At 38.6% G+C, this 21,318-nt stretch overlaps 3 protein-coding genes across 6 annotated transcripts in view; 2 read left to right on the top strand and 1 right to left on the bottom strand.

The window, feature by feature from the left end:
- The window catches only part of LOC126483743 (F-box/WD repeat-containing protein 5), an 80,453-nt gene extending 67,988 nt beyond the window's left edge, over positions 1 to 12,465 (bottom strand). Inside the window, exons 1-2 of one of the 2 annotated variants that reach the window (XM_050106883.1) lie at positions 12,347 to 12,465; positions 11,965 to 12,227 (exon numbers count right to left, since the gene is read on the bottom strand). In XM_050106883.1, coding sequence (XP_049962840.1) covers positions 11,965 to 12,205 — 241 coding nt within the window. In that variant the 5' untranslated portion in view covers positions 12,206 to 12,227; positions 12,347 to 12,465. Of the gene's footprint in view, positions 1 to 11,964; positions 12,228 to 12,308 lie in introns of both variants that reach the window. The other variant, XM_050106882.1, reaches the window with a different exon arrangement.
- LOC126483742 (pre-mRNA-splicing factor syf1 homolog) overlaps positions 1 to 21,318 on the top strand; it is a 553,324-nt gene that overhangs the window by 322,258 nt on the left and 209,748 nt on the right. The window lies entirely within an intron of this gene.
- Positions 12,454 to 21,318, top strand: part of LOC126483746 (alpha-aspartyl dipeptidase) — a 41,031-nt gene continuing 32,166 nt past the window's right edge. Inside the window, exons 1-3 of one of the 3 annotated variants that reach the window (XM_050106885.1) lie at positions 12,454 to 12,590; positions 18,042 to 18,158; positions 20,116 to 20,207. In XM_050106885.1, coding sequence (XP_049962842.1) covers positions 18,055 to 18,158; positions 20,116 to 20,207 — 196 coding nt within the window. In that variant the 5' untranslated portion in view covers positions 12,454 to 12,590; positions 18,042 to 18,054. Of the gene's footprint in view, positions 12,591 to 12,718; positions 12,909 to 14,807; positions 15,024 to 18,041; positions 18,159 to 20,115; positions 20,208 to 21,318 lie in introns of those variants that run through there. The other 2 variants (XM_050106886.1, XM_050106887.1) reach the window with 2 other exon arrangements.

The raw sequence follows: 21,318 nt of genomic DNA, 5'->3' as shown, positions 1-21,318 counted from the left end.
TTTCCTGCAAGATGGAGTAACACCACATGTCGCTTGCCAGGTGAAAGATTTGCTTCCAGAAACCGTTGATAATCACTGCATCACCTCTAGGCTATTTCAAATGTATGGCCTTCCAGATACCCAAACTAAATCCATGAGATTCTGGTTGTGGGACTATTTGAAAGATCATCTATCAGGGATGAATCGAGACTACTCCTTATATGCAGAATAGCATAAAAAGATACATCGCTCTGATTACATCAGACGTGCTGGGAGCAAATATCGACTATTCTGTGTTGCAGGTGCAGCGTGTTTCCGAGTTGAAATACCATATCGAACACGTGTTGTAACTTGTGACCATATCATAATAAACATGCCAGATTCACCATTATCATGTTTTTGATTATTGCTCTGCAGACCCCACAAGCACACCAACTAATGAACATCCCTAAGATGTTTCAGAGTCCTGCAATGCATAGAGCCTACACTGTAGTACTCGAAACACCACTAGTTTAATTATAGCCAGATGGTACATAATTTCCTCGATAGTGAAACTCAGTTACCTATAGAGGCTCTCTGAGGAAAGATCTTGGCAAAGAAGATCATGTATTGATTATTGGGGGGAGGATTACAGTTTGTACCTTAACTTAAACTTCACAACTGAGGATGACACCAAACACATTGCTGAAAAAGTTCCTCTCTCTCTCTCTCTCTCTCTCTCTCTCTCTCTCTCTCTCTCTCTCTCTCTCTCTCTAATATGAAGATTATTTCACTCGTCAACTGATCTGACAAGCCCTACGTGAAGCATTATGTTGAATGTGTAAATGCAGTTTCCAGTCTTGCTCTACAGGATGTTACAGTCACATAAGTATGACTGATTCTTAACCACTCACATGTTTACACCCCATGTGTCAGCGTCTACACCTGAATGTTTCAGTAAGATTGTACTTTTACAACAAATCACTAGAAGCTTTCAAGCTAGAGTACTGGATAAAAATTTCTCAGCAACACAATCCGTGAAGTTCAGATAATATCCCAAGCTCCTAATGACTACCTTCGTCATCATCATTGAGGGTTATGTCTGACTGTCATGAAACTGGTGAAGCTCTCAGATGACATCTGATTGGCTGGATTACATCATGATAACACGACAACTCCACGTACTGAGGTGGCACCCTCTATGTCCATATTTTATGTTTGCGCATTTTATCCAGTGTCGCTTGCAGTGGCATCACTCACCTCAGACAGTAAACTACGAGAAGTTTTCCTAAGTGCTCTTCCTTCATAAAGTGCACACTTCCCGGCATTCCTAAGTGTCTCTATTGAAGTTTCTATCACAGAGTCTAATTTCCACTGCTTCTCCACTCACTCACAGAGTCCCAATAATTTGAAGTGTGGGCCACAGTTCTCGTATGTTTGAACATAAGGTAATATCTATTCAACAGGCTTTGCTTAGTCACCACTTCTCATAGTTCAATGTCTGATGTGAGTGACAGCACTTCAAGTGACACCGAATGGAGTGTGCAAACATGATCTATAAGCACAGAGGCCATGCTTTCCCTGATGTCTTCATGACGCAACTCCCCCAATCAGACACTGTCCTTTGGGCATAAAATAGGAGCCTCACCAGTTTCATGACAGTCAGACATAGGCTCTGATGCTGATGATGGAGGTAATCATTGAAAGCTTGGGATTTCATCCACATTTGGTGCAACAAGTTTACCGAGAGCTTTTTATCTAAAGATTACATCACAAAAGAATTTGTACCCATAGAACACTATGTGTTGAATCCCTTTAACTTAGCCTTATTTAGGGTAAACATTTCCGAAAGACAGAGTTGCCAAATAACTATGGATACAGTTGCAATGATCGATGGAGAAATAAAAAATGGCAGCCTGGGCAGTATAAAGGTTACCAACCATAAAACACACATCAAAAAAAGTATTGCATCACCCCAGTTCCCAGAACTCCTCAAAATAGACATTGACTGTGGATACTGTATCACCGACAGTGTCCCTTTGACTGTTCAGAGATGTCACTAAACCCGCCCAAAGATGTAAACAACCATGCATGAGCAGTGCCTATTAGATGGATTACGGTTTGATCATGTCCGCATTGTTACTTTGTGCCAGGAGAAACTCTCAACAAGGGAGTGAACCAAAGCAATGTTGTTCAGGCATGGAGGAGTTGTTCAGACATGGAGGAGATACAGAGAGACAGGAACTGTCAATGACATGCCTTACTCATGCCGCCCAAGGGCTACTACTGCAGTGGATGACTGCTACCTACAGATTATGGCTCGGAGGAACCCTGACAGCAATGCCACCATGTTGAATAATGCTTCTCATGCAGCTGCAGGACGTTGTGTTAAGGCTCAACCTGTGTGCAATGCACAACTTCACTCCCAATGTCCATGGCGAGGACCATCTTTGCAACCACGACATCATGCAGCATGGTACAGATTGGCCCAACAACTTGCCAAATGGACTTTTCAGGATTGGCATCATGTTCTCTTCAACAATGAGTGTCGCATATGCCTTCAACCAGACAATTGTCGGAGACGTGCTTGGTGGCAACCCGGTCAGGCTGAATGCCTTAGACACACTGTCCAGCAGGTGCAGTAAGGTCGAGGTTTCCTGCTTTTTTTTTTGAGGTGGCTGTATGTGGGGCCGACGTACACTGCCGTTGGTCAAGGAAGACGCCATAACAGCTGCACAATACGTGAATGCCATCCTCCGACTGACAGTGCAACCATATTGGCAGCATAGTCTCCATGGACGACAATTCGCACCCCCATCATGCACATCTTGTGAATGACTTCCTTCAAGATAACGACATCGCTCGACTAGAGTGGTCAGCATGTTCTCCAGACGTGAACCCTATCAAACATGCCCGAGATAGACTGAAAAGGGCTGTTTATGGACGATGTGACCCACCAACCACTCTGAGGGATCTACGCCGAATCACCATTTAGGAGTGGGACAATCTGGACCAACAGTGCCTTGATGAAATTGTGGATAGTATGGCACAACGAATACACGCATGCATCAATCCAAGAGGAAATGCTACTGGGTATTAGAGGTACTGGTGTGTACAGCAATCTGGACCACCACCTCTGAAGGTCTTGCTGTATGATGGTACAACATGCAATGTGTAGTTTTTATGACCAATAAAAAGGGTGGAAATTATGTTTATGTTGATCTCTATTCCAGTTTTCTGCACAAGTTCCGGAACTCTCGGAGCTGAGTTGATGCAAAACTTTTTTTTATGTGTGTACATTTGAACTGCTTCGTCAAACATAAGAAGCCAAATAACCAACTTCAGTTTCACGTACCACTACACAAAAGCAAGTGATCGTTTCTACAAATGTATTACATGTAACAGATCATCATTTGAAAGACACAGGTGTTGAACAGAAATGCCTACATGGGTCCAATATAGTATCACACGAAATTTTTGGATTGCAGCCAGATGATATTCACTTTTTGCCTCATTAATTAAGTTGACAATCAAGCAGCCATCATCAGGTAAATTTTATGACACAATTACTAATGCACTTAGCTACGTTTTTTTTTTTTTTAAGTTGGGGTGTCGCATGTGCATAGGTCTTGGCTATGTGACTGCCTTATCTTGGAATTGTGCTGCATTTGAGACATGCAGGCACATGCATAACTGTATTATTATATGCATGACCTCTGTCAAACAGCACAGCATTTATACCCAAAATCATAAAATTAAGTGCCCCCTACAAGTGGCACTAGATGCACAAATTCATCTTCGAGCAGCAGTTAAAGAAACACTTGGATTCTACCATTTCAGTTATTAAGTTCTTCACCAAACATTATTCTACACATTCCTTAATAATCAAATTTCACAATAATGATCTTGAGGTCAACAGTTTCACACCAGAATGATCCATGGAATGCAATGTGCGCTCGGCTATGGACGACATACTAGGGTGTGAATGGTGAGAGTAGCTATCATGATGCATGAACCTTTCATGTACTTTTCGTATGGTATTCTGTAAACTCCAGTTTTCCACAAACACAAATCAAGCTAAGAAGAGCACAGGGCTTTATAGGTGACCAAAAGATTATTTAACAGCTCATTATCCTTCATTCTTGTACCTCATCACACTTTCTCTATCAGGCACAACGTATGCCTAGTGCAGTGATTGACTGTTTTGTCAGTGTCTGGTAGAATATTTTAAACATTATGAATGAAAAACACACAACACTGGTATAATATTGTAGAATATTACCCAAGTGTTGTGTGTGTTTCATTCATAATAAACCTAGTGCACTATCAGTTGAAGAACACCCAAATATAGACCCATAGGTGTGGACTCACAGTAACAGTCATGGTCTGACAATACATCACTTGAAATTTCCTAGCAGATCAAAACTGTGTGCCACACCGAGACTCAAACTCGGGACCTTCGCTTTCACGGCAAGTGCTCTACTCACTGAGCTACCCAAGCATGACACATGACCTGCCCCCACAGCTGTAATTCCACCAGTAACTCATCTCCTACCTTCTAAACCCCACAGAAGCTCTCCTGTGAAACTTGCAGAACAACCACTCCTGGGAGAAAGGATACTGTGGAGAACATGGCTTTGATACAGCCTGGGGTATGTTCCCAGAATGAAATTTTCACTCTGCAGGGAGTGTGCACTGATATGAAACTTCCTGCCACCGCATGGTGATTTGCAGAGTATATATGTACATGCAGATGTAGATGAAGAGCAGCTACTCTTCTGGTTGTGACTGTATTTGAACCAAAGTATGGAAAATCTTACGATGTCTTTGCAGTGCCTTACCCTCATGTTATTTTTGTAATCAGCCACTGAGTCAAGCTGTATTTCACACAAAAATGAAGTCTGCAGTAACAATATTGATTCATAACAGTAGAGGTAACCAAGTAAAGTGTGTGATAGTAGCATCCTTTCATAAATGTGGAGGTAAGCATAAGCAAGTAACCTAACTATTGTTCCATAATATCCTTCCAGACTTCTCACAAGGGAACCTCCCCATCGCACCCCCCTCAGATTTAGTTATAATTTGGCACAGTAGATAGGCCTTGAAAAACTGAACACAGATCAGTCGAGAAAACAGGAAGACGTTGTGTGGAACTATGAAAAAATAAGCAATATATACAAACTGAGTAGTCCATGGGTAACATAGGAACATCAAGGATCGTATACATACAGGATCGCCGTGGTCATGTGGTTAGCGTGAGTAGCTGTGGAGCGAGAGTTTACTTTCTTTAATTTTGCAAATTTATGATCTGTCCGTTCGTTCATTGACGTTTCTGTTCACTATAATAAGTTTAGTGTCTGTGTTTTGCGACCGCGCCGCAAAACCGTGCGATTAGTAGACGAAAGGACGTGCCTCTCCAGTGGGAACCGAAAACATTTGATCCAGGAAAACACGTCTGATATATTCTATACGACACTGGTGACGGCATGTGCGTCACATGACAGGAATATGTTGTCGACCCACCTAACTTGCACACTTGGCGAATGGGTAAAAAGATTCTTCTACCTTGCCCGATTTAGGTTTTCTTGTGGATGTGATAATCACTCGCAAAAAAGTGATGAAAACATAAGTGTGTGTCACATAAACTGCAACAAATGATTGCAACAGTTTCACAGTCGCACAGTTTTCTCTGTGCTCTGTCAAAACATATGTTTTTAATGTTTTCAAATTTTTACGTGTGTAGACCGTCAAATCCTGCATATGTCCAAGCAAATCTGAACATGTCCTGGAATTTTGGAGAGCTAAATTGATTATGTGTGAGTGCCTGAACTCTGATAATTGTCTGAAAATAAAAATTTAAAATTTTACAGGAGGGAAGATTTGAACCAAGGACCTCTTGTTCCGCAGCTGATCACGCTAACCACGGGACCACGGTGCTCCTGAGCACACAACATCCTTGATGTTGCCTATGTTACCCATGGACTACTCAGTTTGTATATTTTGCTTATTTTTTCATAGTTCCACATAACTTCTTCCTGTTTTCTCGATTGATCTGTGTTCAGTTTTTCAAGGCCTATCCACTGGGCCAAATTATAACTAAATCTGAGGGGGGTGTGATGGGGAGGTTCCCTTGTCAGTTTTTTTGAGAAGTTAGCTCATTACAGAATGTTGTATCATTCTTCTGACATTATCCTTTGAGAACTGCTCAGACTGGCTCCTGGAGGAGCTTCTCTACAGAGAAAGGAATATATGATCACATGAACACAGTTATAATAAAACTAAACAAAAAAAATTGTCTGTTGACATTTTCTGTGACAATGCATGACATCAGGTAAAATTTTACACAGAAAATCAAAATTAACGTGTTAAAAGTATCTCCCTTGTATGGTTGTATGGTCAGTGCCATATCTCAATAACAGAAGTTAAGAAAATATTTTAGCTTCTACCTGCTTAACAATATGGGAGGATTCACTTGGCAAAATATTTGATAAATGTTATGCCAAGGCATCTTAATGTAAACTGTCCAGCTAATTAAGATACAGAGTACATTTATAGTACAAATTGGTCACTCTTATTAACTTGTACAGAGGTATGTGTAATAATAGTATACGCCGTGTATTAAATTAATTACATGAACAATAGTTTTCATAATGCTTTATGTACACTATTCACAGATCAGATTATGGTAATGCTGTTTACTAAAACCGTTCACTGTAAATAAAGATTTTACAAATGCGAACTTGGATGAGAAGTTTTCTTTCTTCAAGTTCAACAACAGAAAATGGAGTATGACACTAATAAATAATATTAAAAGAATAAAACTTAATTCAGAGTGGGCAAAAATTAAATATAAAGTCACACACAGTTAGGTACATGGCCTGCTCTTGCTCGTGGTCTACAAAAGTGATTTACCAAAGACGCTGGGGGACTTTTCAAATGCTGTCAGAAGTGTGTCTCAATTGATTGATTTATAGATTTTTATTTGGTCCCATTTGATTACATTATGTGCAGGACTGGTTAGTTGATTTGGAGAGGGGACCAAACAACTAGGTCATCAGTCTCATTGGGTTGGGGAAGGAAGTCTGCCATCCACTTTCAAAGGAACCATCCCAGAATTTGCCTGAAGCAATTTATGGAAATCACAGAAAACCTAAATCAGGACTGCCGGACACAGGTTTGAACCATCGTCCTCCCATATGAGAGTCCAGTGTGCTACCACTGCAGTACCTCACTTGTGTAAAATAGGACAGGTCAACATAACTTAATATCTTGAAATATTTATCCTACTTATTACAATATAAAATAACACACTACAGGTTATTTACATTCATCATACTACACTAGTTTCAATAGATTACAGTACACACATACAAGTAATAACAGCATTCCTCATTCTTTACACTTATACTCCTCTACATTATAAAATTCTTTTTCCATAATACTTTAGAAGTTTCTGGAATGTTCTTTCACTCATACTGTCCTGTAGACTCTTTGGAAGATACTTTACCAACTGTACACCTAAGTATTGAGGACCTTTTCCAGAAGCTCTCAGTCTGTCTGTACGGTACACCTCCCAGCTGGCCTTTATTTCTTGTTTTATTTTTATTTATTTTTATTTTATTTATTTATTTTTTATTTTTATTTATTTCTTGCTTTATTTTTTCTAGTAATGTGTTGATTTTTGTTAATGAAATTATTGTTTTGTATATGTTCATAGATGGAAAAGTCAATATTTTTAGATCATGGAAAGCAGTTCTGCACAAGTCTGTCAATTTTTTTACTCAAAATGGTCCTAAAGGTCTTTTTTGCAACACGGAAGTTCTTTTTGTGTCATTGCTGCTGGAGTTTCCCAAACAGTAATTCCATTACTGTAAACATGGTTCAAATAGATCATGGTACACTGTACACAGAATTTTTTGTTAGCACAATGTGGAAGCTGTTACATAATGTTGTCTTTATTGGAGCTCATTGACAACTGTAATTAGTTTGTTCCATCTACGAATATATCCATGTGATCTTCCTTTTCTCTATTTGTGAACACCATGAACATTATCTTTTTTAGATTTATCACTAAGTCATTCTGTATGAGCCACTGTAATGTATTATTGGTCGACATAAAAGCACTTCTTTTCAGTGCTTCCACTTTTTCTTTTACATTCTAATGCCATGTCCTTTGCATACAGTATTTTTTTATCCTTCTCACTGACTTGGATATTGTCTACAAACAAGCTGAACAGAAGTGGGTCAAATACATATCCTGGATTTACACTGTACTTGATACCCTTGATTTCAGACTCTATTCAGCATTCAGATTCTATTGTCCCATACAGCTTTCTGTTACTGACACAGGATTTTATCCATGAACTGCTTCTCCACATATGCCATGTCTTCAAGTTTTTCATTTAGTGTTGTATTCGTGATTGTACCAAAAGCCTTAGAAAAATGAAGACACATGGCAGATACAAAGTGTCTTGTGTAATGCAGGGCCGAGATGGTGGTTACTGTAGATTTCCATTTTTGGAAACCATGCCATGCCAGAATCAGAACCCTACATTTCTCTAGGAATGTGGCCATGCCGTGCCGGAATCAGAACCCTACGTTGCTCTAGGAATGTGGTCATACTGCCACACATGAGCATCTCTAGTATTTTTGAGAAACCAGAGATTAAAGATACTGGTCTGTAGTGATTCCAGTCATCTTCATCACTTTTCTTATACATTGGCACTACTTTGCTTATTTTTAATTTTTGTGGAAATACTCCTCCTCCAAATGAGCAATTCACTGTATCCAAAGGGTGGTTCAATTATTTCTTCATTCATATGATTTATTAAATAATATGATATTTCATCTCCAGTAGATTTCTTGGATTTTAATTTCTAAATTTTTTTATGAGTTCTGTTTATTCCAAAAACATTCAGTAGGATGGTTGCCCAAGTGTTCTAGAATCATTTGACTCCTCACGATTTCTTTCCCACTTCAAATTATGCAAAGCATTGATAAAATTGTTGTTGAGTAGATTCGCAATTTTGGTGCCATCTGTAACTATAATGTTATCAGCTCTCAATGGCAATCAAATTTCTGTTATTCACACTCTTTTGACTACACCTTTCAGCATAGATTATGTTCCATGCTGTTTTATGATTTGAATTTCCTGTGAGTATTTATTGAACTGGCTTTTGCTTCTCTTATTGTTAGCCTGTACCAGTACTAAGATAAAGGCACCATACTTCTAATTAGTGCTTTGTGCTTACATTGTTTGTCCAATCTTCTTTCCTCAGTGTTATTTTAAAAAGTTCATGTTTCGTAGATTTCTAATCCTGACTGTTCTCTCATCTTGCTTTATTTCTGTTTTCGAACTCCTAGTTTTCTAGATACAAAACATTAACCCATGATGATCAGAGATTGCTGTTTGCAAAACTTTTTCTCCACATTCATTCAGTATTATTGATAATGTTATCAACAAGGTAGCACTCTTTATCAGTCACTCTTGTATGTATGTTTAGTATTATTTTCACATTGCACTGTAGTAATGTTTCTTTTGATTTCTGTTTTTGTTTTGATTCTTTTTCCACATCTATGTTGTAGTCTCCACATACTGTGTTGTCATTCCCTTTAAACTTCAGTAATAATTCTGATAGGCTTTTTTCAGAAATGTTGCAATATTACCACTTTGAGACCTGTATACATAGAAAACTCTTAGTTCTTCAATATTATGTTAGTAACTTCAAAACATTTTTCAACGTATGCTGGAAAGTTTATACACTTACAGTATTCAGTATTTTGTAGAGTACCAATTTTTTCTTGTACATAGCAACACTTCCATCTTTACATTTTGATCTACAGAAGTAATACATCAGATCACAGAATCTTATTATTAGACTGCAAACTTCAACTTCGTTTAGCCCATGCTCACTAAGGCATAATATATCTGCTTGTGTTTCACTCTGGAGCACTACTAATTTTTTATGGCCTAGGTACTGAAGGTTTTGGTACAGAACTGTAATATTATTTTCCTTTTACTGATGCCCGAGTTGCTGAAAATCTCTTGTGGTTGGAGGCCCACATGTGACCAACAGTGTGTTCATTGTTATTTATCTTGTCCCTCTTCTCTTTCTTCTTTTTCATTGGCTGTGGAATAAAAAATATTTTGCTAAGTACCGGGGAACTGCTCGTACTCTCTGTGAAGCCCATGTTGGTTTCCTTTCTATTTGTGCAATTTTTGTCATTGCTGGTTATTGCTTTTTTGTACTTTGATGTCTTTCATATTCTTTTTGTGGTGTTGTGTATGATGCTTCATTTGTTACATTTAATGCTGCTACAGCTGGTTCTTCTGCTACACACTGTGATCTTCCTACTTTTATTTTAAAATGTGATGATTCAAATACTACAGTTAATGCTGCATACGCAGCTTCTTCCGTTGGTGCATTGTGGTCTCCCTTGTTTTTGGCATGTTATGGTCCAGTTATCACACTGTCCTGGTTTTCAGAATTTGAAGGGGTTTTTCTTCTTCTGCCATTGTAGTTGAACACCAGGGTCATATTCCCGCAAAAACTTATATTATGCAACCCTAAGAATATAAAAATGACTTACAGCCACCAGAAGTAGTGATCAATGGGGATACACTGGATGAAATGCCAATTATGGAGTTTTTAAGCAAACTGATGTGCAATAAACACAGGTGTCACCAGCAAATGGTTAAGTTCAAAACAAAAAAGCTCAGCTCTGGTTACTTTGCTCTTAGAAATCTTTTGCACTGTATTGATCTGCATATGGGCCTGCTAGCATAATTTACATGCTTTAACTCACTACTGTCCTATGGCACAATCACCTGTAGCACTGCAGCTAAGGTCAAGGAAATACTTAATCTACAGGAGCATATATTAACAATATTATGTAAATACACATCTTGCTTTTCCAAGGTTCTTGGGATACTTATACCTACATGCCTATACACTTACTTCATAAGGGTATTTATGGCTGATAATAAAACTGAATTTGAGGTGAGCTGTGAAACACACAACCACAACAGTAGAAATAAGTATAATTTTCTTATAGACTATTCATCTCCATCTAGGATTCACAAAGAAATATATTATGGTATGAAAGTCTGTAATAGGTTGCCATCAAACTGTAGGAAAGAAATTTGAAAGCCTCAAATACTGCAAATGAAGACAGTGCCTTGCACGCTGATACTCCTGTAGTTCATCAGAGTATTTAGACTTAGGGATGAAATTTCTACATAACACTGATGATCATATTATCCAGACTTTAAATTTCCCAGTACATGCATAGCTGATGTGTGTTCTGTGTAAAGTTACATAGATACATAGTTTGCATTCAAAGAGCTGTATAATTTAAGAGGAACAGCAGTAGGTTCTTTTTATAAAGTACTTCTTTTTCTGCAACAACATAGAATAAAGTATCTAGAAGTAGGAGATCTAATTCCCAAGATTATATGTGTGAATAGATTAGCTCTACTAAATTGGTTGTTTCTTTGCAGTGGCTGCTCCACTTGTGGAACAATGTGCAAATGAATGGGTTATTAAAGAATACACAACTAAAAATGGATTGCATTCAAAGATCTAACCTGCTCAGGGATAGGGCCTGCACATAAATAATTGTGTTAGGCTCTGTGAGAAGTTTTCATTCCAGATTTGAAAGTTTGTGTTATCAGTTATTTATTTAAATTACATTTAAGGCTAATGACAATTCAAATATATCTGGATGGAAACAGAAATAAGATGCTAATCCTTCTATCTCGTAATTACTGATTAGGGATCACAATACTTTCTGTGCAAACTCTATTATCAACAAAAAGTAACACACAAAAATGGGCTTTCAGAACTACTAGTTATAGTAATAGCAGTAGTAGTGAAAAGAATAATCTAAAAAGAAAGAATATGGGAATATATAGTGTTATTTGTTGGGAGGGTTTATTTAAATGAAAAGAAGCACCTTTGTACACTGTTAGCCTGTTAGAAAATCAAATAATAAATTCGCACATACCTGGCGCTATCCCAACCGAACGATCGATTTTAAAGGTAGAGTAAAGCAAATTTTTCCACAAAAGTTCATCGTAGGATACACTCAACCACCTCTTGCATGTCAAGCCTACATTAAGCAATTCTCTTGCTGTAAGGTATTGAAAGATATGAAGCAGAATTGTATCTGGAATGTAATTCCACTTTTCATCATCACTTTCTTGGCTTTCATTCGCGTCAATTGTTTCATCAGTTGTGTCTGACATCTCTACTTTTCAACTAAGAAGGCTGTAATATAATTTTGATTACTCTCACTTAAAAGAGCGCACGACATTCAGCATTGCGAAAATTAATTGCTAGACGGCATACAGTATTCAGTATTAACGTAGCCGCTTGAAGATTCTCACTTTTCCTCGACAGGCGATACTACACTACCTGTCTCTACGCTGTCAGATACTCATTACTAATTTGTTTTGCGATTTCGCTAACGTTAACAGCTGTCTCGTTGTTCCGCAGCTGATCGCTTCCAAACAAACTGTTGCATTATGGGAGTGCGAGAGTTCGGATTAGATAATATTTAATGTCTCGTGTCACCTGTAGGGGGCGTGTATTTACATAACTCAAAATTTTCACATGTGGTAAATAATTTAGGTAAGTTTCGTACTCTCTCTGTTCATAGGTAACAGTGATATACAATAGTTATTTGTTCTAAATGCAACAATTATATTTAATAATAAGTCTAGATTGACTCCACACACAATGTGAAAACAAAACTTACGGAACCGAATACATCATAAGATAGGGACAGCTAATATTTTCTTTCAATGTTCTGTGTCCATCCGATAATGTTTCGGACCTTGTTCACGGGGATGAATCATTATCATCTGTTACATGTATTAACACAGGAGTAGGAAACTGACGAACTGTAACACGCAGTCGTTTTTGTTTCTAGGAACTATAGGAGTTGTGGTAAGTCCGCAGTAATTTCCTAGAAAAATGTCATACCAGAACTGTTCCATGCAAATATTATTAAATGTATCATATTACATGAATGCTATGTTATACTTGACTGTGACACAGCTTCAATGCAGTAATGTGATGTGTGTAATAAAGAGATAAAAACGATTTTTGTTTTGACAGTGTTCGGTGACAGTAGACTAAGATCTTTCATACGCACTTAAGCATGTATAATTGATGGCTTGTGCTTTTCATTTGTAATTAATATGTATACTTGTAAATTTTTATTGTAAACTTTTTAGTGAAATTTTAAATGAAAAAATATTTCTTTTTTACTTTTTCCACAGCCTCGAGAACCACTTTGGACTGAACTTTAGAATATCATTTATTTCATAAATGTGTTGTATGTATTTTTATTTCACTGATGTGTTTCATGGCCTCAAGGAAAGGTGATCTACACTCAAAACTAATAGAGATTAGATCCAATATTATGAAAAGGATAGTTGCTATGCACCATATAACGCAGATGCTTAGTCGCAGATAGGCACACCAAAAAGACTGAAAATAGACCACACACACATACACACACTCTCTCTCTCTCTCTCTCTCTCTCTCTCTCTCTCTCTCTCTCTCTCTCATGCAAACACAACTCACACACACATGACCACAGTCTCAGGTAGCTGAAGCCAGTCTGCCTTCCTTTTCATATTATTGTTACATTCAATCTTGGATTTTCCTTGTTTGACATTGTTTGATTTTGGACTTTCGACCCAGTTTATTTGACAGTTTGAGATATGCTACAGAGTGCTCATGAAGCAGTGCATGCTATCTTTAAGTAAGCAATCCAGCCAAAGCCCAGTTGATGCAGTGTCAAGAGTCCAACCAGTTACTAACACAGTCCAAAGTGTAATCACTGATAAACCAAGTCCACAGCAGGAACTACAGCAATAGACCAACCAGTATGCACTTCCACTGCATCAACACTGTAATAGAATTAGAACTAGCTCAGATTGCCATGGGCTGGTTCATATGCAGGATTCTTGTAGACATACCTCTGTCAGAAGGCAATCCTAGTGACAAGCACGTTCTCTGTAGTGGCACTAGACCAGTTGACAGTAATGTTGCACCAGCTAAGTGCTTTTCATAGTGATGTCAAATGATGCCACTGTATCCCATCCTCCATCCCCCTCAAGCAGCAATCACCAGGAGAGAATAAGCAGGTGATCTGATGGAGCCATCATCTGGAAGGATGGTGGATCAGTGTCCATGGGCATCGCTATGGAAGGCTGTGACAGGTCAAGATTCAGTGGAAGTTGCATGAGCCACCATGATATTGGAGTGTCTGCCGGAGGTGGAGAAGCCAGCAGCTGCTGACCATAATGGCGAAGAAAAAGTTAATTTTGGTGGCACCACACAAGGCCATGGGTGAAAGTCTTAGTATACATTGTGACCCGTGGTGGGTGAAAATAATCCAACAGATCAAGGTTGTGTGGCATCTGATTTTAGGGGCCCCTTACAAGGATCCCCATCTGGAAGTAAGAGGCCACAGCAACAGTTTGCATCAGTGGCGGGTGCAGTATGCCCAAGAGGGTGCAGTGAGGGCAACTATGAAACTGCTCCACTGGCAGTAGCCTTCAGTTAATGTGGCATTCTAAACTGCCAGCAGATCAGATAACTTAGTTGTCATAATTGTATTTTGTCGTAGCTGTAACCATAGGTAGACTGAAGTAGAAACTTTTTACATAGCTTGCCATTTTTTCCTGCAACCTACCATTCTTTACCATGTGTTTGGAGGATGTAGCACTCTAATTTCTACAATTTCATAGACTCTGGTCTCATGGCAGTTCATGCAACTTCTACTGAATTTTGTCCTGCCATGGCCTTCTGCAGTGATGCCCATGGATACTGATACAGCATCCTTCCTGTTACGGCATAAAGTCAAGTGCCATCAAGCCAGTCGAGAACGAGAGAGCAGAGAGGGCTGTGAAGAAGACATCGGCCAGTTGTACACTGACCGATCCCTCTCCAGGATGACAACACAACAGCAGCGGCCTCTATACGAAGAGAACATAAGAGCAGTGCTCGACTGGTTGTGGCCTAGCTCTACAGCAGCTTGAAGACTAGCAAGTACATGAAGCATCAAAGCTTATTACTTTCCTCATATATTATATGTGACTCAAACTCAGAATTTTTAGGTTTCTTATTTTGTCTGCCGCCCTTTACTTGTGACACATATGTTTAACACAAAGTTAAGTATTGTAATCATTTCCTTTTGTAATAAAATTCATTAATACGATTTGTTTGAATGTTGTCTAGTGATCCAAGAAAGCAGGTTTCCCAGACACCCCATCTTCGATGACTAGGCAGGATTCACCACTGCCCAGTGGTGACTCTGTCAGCCTATACACACCTGCTTCTTCTCTCCTGACGGTTACTGCTTGGGATAGCATGGAGGAGGGCATGTAGTTGGGTCGTGTGTCTTCACTAGGGAAACTATGTAGCTGATGCAACATTACTGTCAACTGGTGAAATGCCACTACACCATAGGCCTTCTCACTCTCTGACAAGGCCGCACCTACCTGAATTCTGAATATAAGGCATCTTGTGGCCGGTCTGAGCCAGTTGTAACACTATTACAGTGCTAATGCAGTGGAAGTGCACTCTTATTGGTCTGTTGGTTTGGTTCTTGCTAAGGATTTGGTTTACTAGTGATTACTCTTTGGACTTGTGTACTGTTTCATGAACTGTAAACCCAAAGCATCCACTTTGGGGTCATCTACATTAGCAGACAAAATCCACGATATTGGAGTCAATATTGTCACACTAAACTCATCTTTGGAACATGTCCCAGTCGGCCTGGTTATGGCAGGGGGGGTGACGATATTTTGAAAAGTAACCGATTTTAATGGTAAATGCTGTATGACGTATCGAGCATTAGATAAACTTTTGATGCTGCATCCAAGGAAATTTAAAAATAAACCTCTGCAAAACTGATTTTACTGAATAAGATGCTGTGGCATAATTCTGAAAACAGTCTGTTCAGGGTCAGTAGGGGATAAGTTCCCACTTCGGCTTTTGCATTTATCATCATTTTAAAGTCACCACAAAGCCTCAAAGTGGCATTGGATTTGCTTACTGTCATCAGTGGAGAGGCCTGTTGACTATGAGGAATAGACATCAACACCTATTCATAAGTGAATATGTCCATTTCTGTTTTCATGGCATCCTTTAGAACCGAGGCCACCGGACAAAATTTGAAGAAGCATGTGCTAGTCATCCCCTTAAGAGTGGTGTGAACTTCAAAATTAGTTGCCTTCCCTAACCCAAGTGAGAAGAGTGTCTTTATACTGGCGCAAGGTCCTTCAGATTCCATGGCGTGTATTGTTTCATGAACTACAAACCCAAAAGTACCCATTTTGGGGTCAGCCACCACAAGGAAATTTGCTGGATGTGTGACTGGGTTGTGAGTGAGTAAAACTGGAACTTTTCCTAGTAAAGGGGTGTAATGGAGCCCATAGGCCCAAAAGTTTGTTTATATTGCTTGTAAGGCAGCGACCCTAAACTTAAGCAAGTGGGTTGATTGAGCAAGGACCCAGAAGCACCATTTTCAAGGAGTAACTTCACTTAGCACTTGCCTATGAAAGCACCAAGCACTGGAAAATCCTGGATGGAATGTAGCAATATTACATTTTTGTTGTGCCTATCTGCGAGTCAGCATCTCCACTATATGATGAGTAGCAACTTTCCTTCTCATTATATTGTTACAGAGCATCAAGTACAATGGCTGGGCTGCATTCTAAGGAGTCTGCGCTTCTTTAGGCTTTTCACTCAATTCACGAACTTCCACCGGTTGGGATGCATTTGCAGCAGAGCTGCTAAAATGTGACTTTCAAATGACCCTTTTTGTCACACTTTTTACATGCCTCACTCTGATGGTGGCATGTGCTGTGTGAAGGAAGCAATGTTTACAGCCACGCAGTGGCACTGCTGCTGATGTTACTTGTCACAGCTGTTGCAAGTATGGTCCATGGAGGAGATGAGAGCCCCACTGGAAATTGCGTAAAGTCCTGCCTGACTGGCACCAGAGAGCTGACTGCAGTGACATCATCTTCCATTGTAAATAAACATTGGACTGTGCAGGCAGTTTCACAAGTTTGAGCTATTCATTTTATTTCCATCAGAGTCCTCCTCAGTGCAGCTGGTGGTAAGATGCACTATAACATCCCCAATTAGATTGTCAGAATAGGTTTGCGTATACAGTCAAAATTGTAATACCTAGTTAATCCATGTAGGTCAGTGGGCTACTCTACATAAGACGGTTTTTTGGGGGGGGGGGGGGGAGGGGGGCATCTTTCACTGTCAGTTTCTATTATGGCTGCAGTAACATGTTTCTTCATCAAAAAATATTCTTATAGTAAAGAAAATATTATAGGCAACTAACGTGTCATTGGGTTCATTGGTGGCTCTAGGTTTTTGTATTTGGCGATGCAGTTCGGGATTTCCTGACAAGAATATGGCTTTTTGTCTTCCTATGCTGGAAACTGGCCAGCCGTAAAATGTTACTGCAATTGTTGGTGGTACGTGTCCCACTCTTCACTTTGTTTGTTAAAGGTTGGAAAAAATACAAACATGTGTGGCACAGAAGTAGTACCTGTTATATTGCCTAATCTTCTACTGCCTTTAATGTTGCTGCCATTAGCTCTTGATAAACCCAAGCATTTGTGTTAGTTATTGTTGTAGTTGCACTATGGTTGAAGACCCACATTCTCACCTAATCGCAAAATGTGCAAAGTCTGTGGTTTCCCTAAATTGTTTAAAGCAAATACTGGGATGGTTTCATATAAAGGATGTAACCAATTTCATGCCCTATCCTTATCCAAATCTGAGCTAGTGCTCAGTCTCTGCTGACTTTGTCATCAATGGAACATTAAATCCTAACTTTCTTCCTGCAGTGACCTGGTTATTGTAAGGTTCATTTACTTTGAGAAAGAAACAACAGATTACAATCATAAGTAGAAATCAGTGTCCTCTGTATCAGTAATTTCAAGATGTTGATAATTAATGTTCTGTATGAAGTAAGAATTCTGAGGGAATTTGCCTTATTTATTTATTTAATTACTTTATTTCTTTTTTTCTGTTTTTCAGAATTGCTGATGAAATGGCTGCTTGTACAAAAAACTTACTGCTTTTGTCAACATCAACTGTTCATGGAACAGAATACCTGCAGTATGCTTCTGAACATATAAAGACCTTCTTATCAAAGTATGTACATGTTAGAAGTTATGCATTTTAAATCAAAAGTGCTGTTCTTTTAATACATTTCTTGTGCATGATAAATATTAATTAAAAGTAGAGCAATAATGAACACAGTTCATTTGAATAACATTGTTGTAATGGACTTCATCCTGTTTGAGGGCGGTAGGCATTTCTCATACTCTGACCATGAATTGACTTATCCAGCCAATTTATGACATGTAAATGAAATCACCATGAAACTCGATATTTTTTATTTATGTGAAAATCATTATTACTTTCCAGAATAGAAAATTAGGTCCAAAATTGAGGACAAAGGCCCAACGTAATGCAAAATGTGATAAGCTGAATATATAGCAAGATTCAAATAAAACAATGGCAGGAGAAAAAGAAACAAATAATAAGGTAGATTAAAGAGGCAAATAATGATACAAAAACATATACTGAAGCAGTGACATAACTCTTTACCAGTTAAAAAATGTGTTTGTAGAAGATCACTTTGAGGTGAAGGGGACAGCAGGAATAGAATGGCAATGGTGAATAGGTTTGTGTATTTCATCTAATTTAGGTTTGAATATTTTGTGAGCAGGTAGACATTGAGAGTGTGAGCCACATTCTTTATCAGTTAAAAAAAAATTGTGTAAATATGACTGTCTACTTGTAGCATGTAAAGTCTGTAAGTGTTAATATTATTTTATTCATATCTTTAATTGAAATTTGCTAGCTAAAATGGTTTAGTGGTGCATCAGAATGGAAAAAAAGTATTCATTAAATGTAAGATTTACTGGGCCAAATAAATGCAAGTACAAATCTGAATGGGCTCCCTTGCACATAAATAACACTTCTATTCAAGACACTGAGAACTACAGCACAGCTTCTGTTAAGATCCCAGACGAGTTTCATTCTGAAACTGTGACAGAGGTGTCGTATTGACAGAAAGTTTGAGCCTGATTGTTTTAAATATTTTAGACCAAAGTGTATAGTTTGCTAATACTTATTGTTCAAAAACTTTCTCAAAATCAACTGAGCTATAATTACAGCCCACAAGCTACAGAACTTCAAGAACCATGTCCATGCTAAACCTATACAAATACCACCAAAAGTGCAAAATATACTAAAATAAAATTAGTAGGTACCACTGTTAGTAAACTAAACTCATAATTCACAATTATGATGGATTGCGGGGGGAGGGGGGGGGGGGGGGAGTGGGCAATGCTGCTAGAGTACTGAAGCTTAGAAGATAGTTGAAATAAGCTCTAGAGAAGGTGCCTTGGGTAAGGGCTACACAACCTATATGAGCACCTCTCTAAGAAATTCTAACACTAAGTCTTCAGAAAGTGAAAGAAATCAAAACCACATAGAGAATATGAACTAGCAACCTGTCTTGCATATACCCCGTTGTTGTTAGACACTGGAGCCAGAACACTTTCTCAAATTCTTAGGATATAGACATTTGAAGCTTATGATGTTACAGTAGGCAGAGAAGAATAAACAGTTGCAAATGTAGATACTGTCATTTAATGGTTTAGTAGTAATGCTGGCCATCTTGGCCTAGCAGATAGACCACAGGACTCGAGCCCTGGAGATCCAGGGTTCAATCCCGGATAGGGGCAGGGCTTTTTCATTGCTCCAGCCTCAGGCCCACTCAGTCTGATGATAAATGAATGCAGTACCTGGGATCTTTCCTTTTGGGGGGGGAGGGGGGGGCGATGAGTCCATCACCCTTCCCCTCCTACTGACTTTGGGAAGAGAGGCTGTTCTCTACCTACAGTCAGGCCAGTAGCTCAGTTGCAGGCTGTGTGCCACTGACTTTACCTGTACAATGTACGATAATAGTAATAATGGTGAACAAGAATGTAAACATTTTGTGCTGCCTGTCAGAAGAGGAATTCACTGAAAAGATCTTGAACTGAAACTATCCTAAACACATTTTGGTTTCCTCAAAAGCTTAATTCAATATTTTCAGGTGGAATGTGTCAAACATACTATTCATTCCCTATGCATTAAAAGATTATGATGCCTACACTAACAAAGCAAGGAAAGCATTAGAAACTTTTGGTGAGTATTATTTACTTTATTTGGTTAATATATTCTCTTGCAATAGTAGTATTATTTACAAAAAAATAAAAAAAGGGTGTGTACCAGTGACAGTTTTCCAGCAGTTAGTATAATATTATCATCAGAAATATTACTGAAAATTATTTCTTTGGCATTATGTATTACTTCCTAGCAAGAATTTCTAAATGATCTGTTATAAGATTTTCATTGTCTGGTACCATTCTTATCTCTGCATGGTAGCATGAAAACCACTCTGAAGAGCATTGCAGAGGGTACACACCACTCTACTATATATAATGGTTTCTTCCCATTCCATCCGCAAATGGAACACATGGAGAAAGCTATTTAAACACCTCTTTGCACACATTAATCAGTCTAATCCTGTCTTTCTGGGAACAATAAATAGGCAGCTGCAATATGTTTCTGGATCATATACTTAATACCAGATCTTGGAACTGCTGCCATTATAGGGCTGAGAAGCTTGTTTTAATGATGATACAGGGCAACATTATACTTTGTAGATACAAGTCTCTCATGTGGTTCATGTAAAACACTTGCTGCTAAGTGTGTTTTGCTGAAAATTCTTTTGTGAAAAGATATAAATGATGAAATGGTGAGCAAAATATATAAGATGTCAGTATTGCTCCATACTTTTTAAAACTAATATCTGCAACACAGAAACAAAGGCCCTTTATATTCCAGTATACCATAAAGTAAGCCAAGACTTTTTTTTTTAAAAAAAAAAAGTTGTCTCAGAAATCTGAGATGTTAACTGTGAAAAATAATCAATTTTTGACAATTAACGTAATTCACTAGATAAAAAATCTACTCACCAACCGGCGACTGGAGAACATACATATAAAAAAGGTTTTAGGTGTGCAAGTTTTTGGTGCCAGTGGCTCCTTCTCCCAGCATAAGGTTTGAAGGGGTAGGAAGACAGGTGAAGGAAAATAACTAGAGAAATTTAGCAAAAGGGGTAGGGTTCAGGAAAGTCACCCAGAACACGGGTCAGGGGAGACTTCTCCCCTGACCCGTGTTCTGGGTGACTGGATGACTTTTCCAAACTTTACCGCTTTTCCTAAATCTCTCTGCACCTGTTCCTTCACATCTC

This window comes from Schistocerca serialis, chromosome 6 (genome assembly GCF_023864345.2).
Source record: "Schistocerca serialis cubense isolate TAMUIC-IGC-003099 chromosome 6, iqSchSeri2.2, whole genome shotgun sequence".
Taxonomy (NCBI): domain Eukaryota; kingdom Metazoa; phylum Arthropoda; class Insecta; order Orthoptera; family Acrididae; genus Schistocerca; species Schistocerca serialis.
Note: the sequence above shows the minus strand (reverse complement) of the source record. Positions and strands in the feature narration are given on the sequence as shown.